An 8,261-nucleotide genomic window follows, 5' to 3' on the forward strand; every position below is an offset into this window, starting at 1 on the left:
ACGAGAATACTTTTTGTGCGCGAAGAAAACAAAAATAACGACTTTATTCAACAATTCGTCTCCTCTGTGTCTCTCCGCATCACCATAGCGCCATTTTGGAGAATAACCGCTGAACGCAAGCAGCGTACGCTCTTCTGTGTCAGCCGCGACACAAGGATACATTTTCTACGTGTATTTACGCTTTGATTTGAATGAAAACAGCGCATCTGTGCAGCGCGGAAAATTTTAATTTTGGGGTGGAGTATCCCTTTAAGTAAGGTAAGGTTTAATTTAGTTGAGTAAGGTAAGAGAAAACACAGAGAGTCAGTGAGGTGATCTTTAACATCGTTCTCTTCCTGTAGGAGTCATCTGCACAGGAAGTCGACCTCGAGTTTATAGGTCGAGCATCAGGTAGGAAATCAGCATGCATGCCGTACCTGTTTGCGGTTTTTGGTTGCACACTCCTCCAGCGTCTCGGCGGCCTCCAGTTTGCCCTGCCGGCGGTACAGCGTGCCCAGACTCTTCAGCGTGGTGTTAACAGTGGGGCTACATGAGAGAAACGTCAAGAGAGTCACTCTGATTCCTCCACACTCCGATACCCAGGATCCTCGGAGGCACACCTGCACACTCACCTGTCCACTTTGCAGGCTTTATACCAGCTGCCGTACAGACCCGAGTCCTTCCTCTTACCCTGGAAATGACCATCAGACAAACTGAATTCACACTGCAATGAAGACATCTTAAACGCATAGATTAAATATAATGAAATGAGAGCATTAGAAATATGAAAACTGATACAAAAGAAATAAATAAGAGGACCACACTAAATTTTTGTTCAGAAGAAAATAAATTGGATACATTTATTTTGTTTAGTGTTATATAAAAGCAATGTCTTATTGCTTAAATATCATTAATATAGATATGTTTATTAACAAGGTTAAGTAGATATAGACATACATTATATTTAATATACATAAAATATACACATTATTGTTTAAGATTTTTTAATTTGCTTGAAGATTCTGCTCAGCAAGGCTGCATTCATTTGGTCAAAAATACTGTACAAATCAGTAATATTGTGAAATATTATTACAATTTAAAATAGCTGTGTTCTATTTGAATTTGTTTTCAAATGTAATTTATTTCTTTGATGCAAAGCTGAATTTTCAGCATCATTACTCCAGTCTTCAGTGTCACGTGATCCTTCAGAAATCATAATAATATGCATAACATTTCTTATCATCAATGTTGAAAATAGTTGTGCTGCTTCATGTTTTTGTGTAAATCGTGATTCATTTTTATTTCAGGATTCTTTGATGAATGTAAAGTTTAAAAGAACAGCATTTATTTGAAATAGAACTCATTTCTAACATTATAAATGTCTTTACTGGCAATTTTGATCAATTTAATGCATCCCTTCTAAATAAAAGTATAAATTTCTTAAAAAACAAAAATAAAAAATCTCACTGACCCGAACTTTTGAACGGTAATGTAAATATACAAATCTTTTTACATTTAAATAAATACATTTATACAAATATTTACGTTTAAATAAATGTATACATAAATATAAATACATGTATTTATTATAAATAAATTTAAATAATATAAAGCCTATAATACCTTGCTCTCTTCTCTTTCCTCTGCATGCATCCAGATTGGTTTATTATCATCTGTGGGGGAAAAAATAATTCTCATTAAAAAAAATTTTGACTTTTTTTTTTGTGATTAATTCAATATTACCACTGTTTTTTTTCTAGCAGCTTTCCCTGCATGGCATCAGACACTGAGTGGCAAGTCTTCCTTTATTTACTCTAATGAGCTTGCTGTGCTTTTAGGAAGAGCAGGTGGATGTTTGATCGTAAACCTGTAAGTGTCTGATTGGCTAAAAGCCTGTGATGTCATAACAGATTAGACAAAACCTCTCACTCTGACGCCATCCTGACAAAAACTGATGAAGATGCAAACAAAAACGTGTCCATTCTTAGCAAAATGCATGATTAACATAAAAAGGCTTACGAAATTCACATAAAACAAATATGAATATATGATCTCCATGCATGTGTAAATACATACTGTTGACAGATCCGAACTCTTTCTCATGCGCGCGGGTCAGGATCTCCTTGTAAAGCGTCTCTGCGTCTTTGAATTTGCCCTGTTTCAGGTAACACGTCGCCTGCGGAGGAAGCAAAATCACGGTCATTGAGCTTCTGAGAGAACAATGCTCTCGGGTTTTCAGATCCGCAGCCAACGCTGATGTTTCGTATCAGAATTCACCCAGAGGGCTTGTGCTTTGTCACTGAGTCTGCAGTTTCTCCTGATCTTGCTCTTTATTGACCTCGAATATTTACTTTCACAGATAAACACGAGAGCAGGAGACATCAGGACGTGATATATTAGATGCAAACTTGATTTAAGGCAAACAAGTTATATTGTTTATTTGCATCTCTTATTTACATCCTGTTTGCACGGTGTTAGTTTTGATTAAACGGGTCATATGAAGCGAATTTCAATTTTTCCTTTCTCAAATCCAAAGAGATATTCTTTATAAAAGTTAAGAGTCAACCATGCCTACCTAAAATGGCTCGTTCTAACACACCCCCACATATCTACATCACTATGTGGAAATAACAAAATAATTATCTTTAAAATAGCATCATATGACCCCTTTAAAGCATGCAGACATCACACTGCAATGTCAGGATCACTGCATTCACAAGCTCAAAAGATCACATGACTGCGATCGGATACAATACTCAGCGACGCAACCTTTAATGCGATGCGAGTAGGTCTAAAAACAATGCTATAATCAACACTTTTTATGATTAGTTAATCATGGAAGTTCCACATGTAATACTTATTTCATATGCAGAGCTGTTAGCCAATCACAGCAGTGGGTGTTTACAAGTATTCAGAGAGACACGCCCCTTTAGGCTATGAGTGTTTAAATCAGAGGACTAAAATCAATGTGGAAAATGACCACGCTTATTAAATAATAACGAAATAAGGAAAAAGACAATTGGTCAAATACAGAAATAAAATATGAAATCTTCAGATTTAAAAAAAATAATAAAAAATATACAAGCAGGAGGAACAAATTGTTGTATTAAAAAAACAGGATTAGATACATTTTATTTATTGCTTGTTTATTGAACTGTTGTGTCATATGGCTTAAATAGTTCATATAAGTACATAAATAGTTATATCAGAAATATTCAGAAATAAACATTTAAATACAGAAATAAAATCAGGGTAGAAAATGGCATCTATGTTTTTGATGTAAAAATCCTACTAACATTATAAGTAAAAAAAAATGTCATTCATGATCCCTTTAACCGTCGTATTGTGTTTCGGGCATTTTGACCTGGAGAGGATTTTCTTTTCTCACACAGGATTTAAAAACTACCAAAAAAATAATTTTGTACTTTTTTTTTTTTAGGATTTTTTCCTCCTACCTTGTTACACCTGTGGTGAGCATGCTTGTAAATGATTATGCTATATTACCAAATATTGGATTCAATCATTTTATCATCAACTTGTTTTCTTTTAATTAGCACAGGTTTTGTATTTCTGAGTTTATGCACCTCAGTTTTTGAGTGAATATTGCCAAAAATGGTCCACAAATAACGCTTTTTTTTTTTTTCAGGTGCAGCTCAGATCAATGAGGCCAATGACCAATCAGATCCAAAATTAAATACAAAACCTGTGCTAACTGAAAGAAAACTAGACTGAATCCAATTTTTGGTGATAATATCGCACAATGAGAGACTTACAAGCAGTTCTTACAGTGTGTTCACACCAGATGCGAATGTAATTATTCGCGCGAGTAGATTACATACAAAGTCAACGCAAAGACGCAAATAAAGGCGAATTCGTGCACGGGCGACGCGAATGAAGCGACGCGTTTGCCGCGAACGCACGATATTCGCCTCAATTGCGTCTTCCGCGCAAGTTAAAAAATTTCAACTCGCGCGGAAACTTTCGTCTGTTATTATATAGGTCTGGAGCATAAAAAACTATTAAAATCAGTTGTAGTGTTAGTTGTATTTTATTAGCATGACTACAGAGATGCTGCTATCAATAATAAAAATAATAGTAATATCAGTGTATATATACAGTAGTAAAATGTAACACACATTAATGCAGGATCCTAAAGTTACTCATCCTCCTCTGGATTAGGGCTGCACGATAAATCGCATGCGATATTTAATGCGCATCTTGTTAGTAAAGCCGGTTCTGTAATCAGCGGTAAATCTTCATCACGTGCGTGCTTTCACATGGAGCAGCATTAACTACACAGAGCCGTTATTCACTGACAAGTTGCAACAATGGCTCTGTGTAGTAAATGCTGCTCCATGTTACAGAACCGGCTTTACTAACAAGATGCGCATTAAATAATCGCATGCGATTTATCGTGCAGCCCTACTCTGGATGGTGCTGTGAACCCAGACACGTCAGCGTCTGGCTTTCCATCATATTTGGTACGTTTTGACAACAGGTACAGAACAGCGATTGTAGTTATCTCCACCATGGTTGATCGCGCTATGTTTTTATTCGCACAAGTGACACGAAAAACATCCCGCGAGTAATCTAGAGCGAGTGACGCGATGTGCATATCCGCTTCGCGTCTGCTGTGAACACACCATTACATTTTTAAACACCAAATTAGGTAAAGGATTTCCAGCACAGCACAAGGGTTAAGATACAGCCGTGTCAGTTCTAGTTGAGGTGATCTGGCCTCACCAGGTTGTTTTTGGTCTTGGCCACGTTGGGGTCATCGGCGCCCAGTTTGTTCTCGTAGATCTCCAGCGCCCTGCGGTAATAATACTCCACTTCCTCATACTTGCCCTGATTCTGACACAGCAGGGCCAGATTATTGAGCTGCTTCGCCACGTCAGGGTGGAACTTACCCAGAACCTGCAAACACACACGCGCACACAAATTCATATAACAACACTGGCTACATTTACATTTATCCATTTATCCAAAGTGACTTACAGTGCATTCAGGCTATACATTTTTTTTTACCAGTATGTATGTATGGCTACAATTAGGGTTGCAAAAAGGTGGAAAATTTCCAGTAAATTTCGGAAACATTCCAGAAATGTTGGAAACTTTCCAGGATTTTTTGGAATATTCCAGGGATTTTTGGAAAGTTTCCGCCCCTTTGCAACCCTAGATACACTACAGCATCATGATTTCAACGGAAATCATCGTTGTGACAGGTGCAGGTTCTCCACCTTCTCCCGGATCTCCAGCGCTCTCTTGCAGAGCGGCTCGGCCTCCTTGTGTTTCCCGCGTTTGCCGTACAGCACGGCCAGGTTGTTGAGGGTCGCGGCCACGGCGGGGTGATCTTTCCCCAGAGTCTTCTCTCTGATGGCCAGAGCGTCATTCAGCAGGTGAGCCGCCTCTTTATACTTATTCTGATCCCTGGAACAACACGCGGGAATTGGGTTGGAGTGGCAACACACACATTTCCTAGTGATGCAGCACCATTTCAGCAGATTTCGGAGGGCCGAAGACATTGACTGAAAGCGTGGTTTGACTGTGTCAGTGTCTGTTTTATGCAAACTACAACAAGTGAACGTGTCAGCTGTGCAGACGGTCGGTTTGTTGCTTTTAAATTGATTTCTTTTTTGATGCACCAAGATTTTTTTCAGGCTATGCTGTTTTCAGTTGATGCATGAACAAAACTTCACATTATTTGTAGCTCAACTGCAAGCCTATACATTGCAATAAACTTAATGCTTTGATATGAAACAGTCTCAGATGTCAAATTATGTAAATTATGTTTTACAACAAAATGGTCATAATTTTGAAATAAAAGGCCATTTTCTACCATATTTCTATATTATTAAAAATGTAAATATATTCATTTTTTTAACTGAATATATCATTAAAAAAGTTGATATGAAAAATGCCTTATGTGCAATTAAAACTGATTTATTTACATTATATATGTATTTCAAAATCATGTTAAAACATGAGTATCAAATATGATCCATCGTTTAATTGTTTATATTTCAACAACATATTTATATTTGATTAAAAAGTTGAATAAAAATATTTTTTTTAAAAATCAAAGTTTCCTAATGTTAGTAGGATTACATAAATACTGTCAGAATTTAGAAATAAAAGGCCATTTTCTAACATTATAGATTATAGATTTTTTTTCTGTATTTATATAAATCTAAATGTGCTCAACTTTTTAATGAAGTTTAATCAACTTTTTTAAATAGAATATATCATTAAAATAGTTGATATAAAAATGGCCTTATCTTCAATTAAAACTGATTTAATTACATATATATTTAAAAATCATGTTTAAAAAATGAGTGATCCATTGTTTATATTTCAACAACGTATTTAAATTTGATTAAAATATTGAATAAAAAAAAACGTAGTTTCCTGAGGTGAACTTATAATGTTAGTAGGATTTTTATAAATCTAAATAAATTCCACTTTTTAATGAAGTTATCAACTTTTTAAACAAATATATTAAAAAGCTTATATAAAATACTGCCTTAAGTGCAATTTAAGATGTTTTGTTTAAATTATACACAAAAATTACATGTATATTTCTATTTCAAAATCATGTTAAAACATGAGTATCAAATATGATCCATCGTTTAATTGTTTATACTCCAACAACAAATTAATACATCATTAAAAAAATTTAATTAAAAAAAAATATATACATATAAAGTTTCCTGAAATTATAATGTTACTAAGATTTAATAAAGATTAAGATGAAATAAAAATAAAATAAAAAAAGGCAATTTCTACCATGACTTTAGATATAAAAATAAATGTAAATATATTCAACTTTATGACGTTTAAACAAATATATCTTTAAAAAGTTGATATTAAAAACTCGCCTTAAGTGCAATTAAAATTTTCAAAATACATAGTTTTTATTAAATACATTTGATTACATAACTGATTATTAAATAAACTTCATGTCCTAACTTCATGTGGCTAAATGAAATTTCGGTTTCAAGTAAAGGGTGATTTCGGTGCATCACTAATATTTTGAAATGCAGAAAAGCAGGCCGCGGTGACCTCTGACCTGTAGACCAGGGCGAGGATGTTGAGCATGGTGGCCACGTCTGGGTGGTCGTGTCCGGAGGTTTTCTCCAGGTCCTCCAGAGCCTGTTTGCAGAGCGGCACGGCCACCTCGTAGCGGCCCTGAGACGCGTACTGGATCACAAGGTTATGAAGCGTTCGCAGACGGGCCGGGATCTCGTAGCCCCCCTGCTGCGCCGCCGCTTCACCGCTGGGCTGAGCTGGAGACACGCGTCACAAATCAGAGCTTAACCCTACAGAGCCCACTGCATCATATCTGATGCATGCATTGTTAAAGCCTCGAAATGATCAACATGATCAAAGCACACAATCTACTCTATGCCGTCTGATTGATAGTTTTTTAGCAAGTAAAAGGCGTTTAGTGTAATTGTCCAAACGTCCACATTCAGCTCATGCTTCACGTGTCTGTATGCTGTCAAATCTGATTTTTATAAAGCAAACCCAAGAATAACTATTTTGTTGGTAATACTTCAAGATGAACACTTACTGGACCAAAGCAACTTTTTCCTGATTATCCAGAAATCATTTTGAGTTATTACATTCAGTAACAAGACTTGCAAAGACAAAATTAAATTTGATGTATTAAAATCAAGTTGTTTTTGTAATAAATGAAGCTTTAATTTAATTTAAATCATATAAATATGTGCATTTGTGCATGTATATCATAAACATTTAAAAACATGAATACATAAAACATGCTATAAACACTGTTTGCTTATTAAAATAATCATGTTTTAATGTTCTTTAAGCTACGAAACGGTTTTATTTTTAAATTATAAAAAAAATCCATATTTCAGAATCATGTTAAAATTATTAAAAATCAAAATATCAAACACGATCCATCAGTTTAGGTGTTCATCTCTCAATCATCATTGCTTTAAGTGTTTTGAAACTACAGAGCTTTGATAATAAAACTAAGCATTTAAATATAATCTAAATAAAACATATAATTGGGAGATGACGACTGATATTAATTTATGTAAGTATCTGCTATACTGTTATAAAGGCCTCACTGAGTTACATTACAAGGATCTGAATTTCTTTTTTGTCCTTATAAATATCAGCATCTGCACCAAATTGCATATTTTTGGGTCTAAGCTGTTTTTTCCTATATATTTTCACTATGTGTGACCCTGGAGCACAAAAGCAGTCTTAAGTCGCTGGGGTATATTTGTAGCAATAGCCAACAATACATT

The 8,261-nt window shown here is 35.1% G+C and overlaps 1 protein-coding gene across 2 annotated transcripts in view; it reads right to left on the reverse strand.

The window, feature by feature from the left end:
* Window positions 1-8,261, reverse strand: part of klc2 (kinesin light chain 2) — a 17,829-nt gene that overhangs the window by 4,027 nt on the left and 5,541 nt on the right. For both annotated transcript variants that reach the window (XM_016492042.1, XM_016492041.1), the window contains exons 4-10: window positions 7,049-7,265; window positions 5,220-5,409; window positions 4,723-4,896; window positions 2,056-2,155; window positions 1,603-1,652; window positions 612-670; window positions 417-525 (exon numbers count right to left, since the gene is read on the reverse strand). In XM_016492042.1, coding sequence (XP_016347528.1) covers window positions 417-525; window positions 612-670; window positions 1,603-1,652; window positions 2,056-2,155; window positions 4,723-4,896; window positions 5,220-5,409; window positions 7,049-7,265 — 899 coding nt within the window. The remainder of the gene's footprint in view (window positions 1-416; window positions 526-611; window positions 671-1,602; window positions 1,653-2,055; window positions 2,156-4,722; window positions 4,897-5,219; window positions 5,410-7,048; window positions 7,266-8,261) is intronic.

The sequence above is a fragment of the Sinocyclocheilus anshuiensis genome, unplaced genomic scaffold, assembly GCF_001515605.1.
Source record: "Sinocyclocheilus anshuiensis isolate Anshui unplaced genomic scaffold, SAMN03320099.WGS_v1.1 scaffold674, whole genome shotgun sequence".
In the NCBI taxonomy this organism is placed as follows: Eukaryota; Metazoa; Chordata; class Actinopteri; order Cypriniformes; family Cyprinidae; genus Sinocyclocheilus; species Sinocyclocheilus anshuiensis.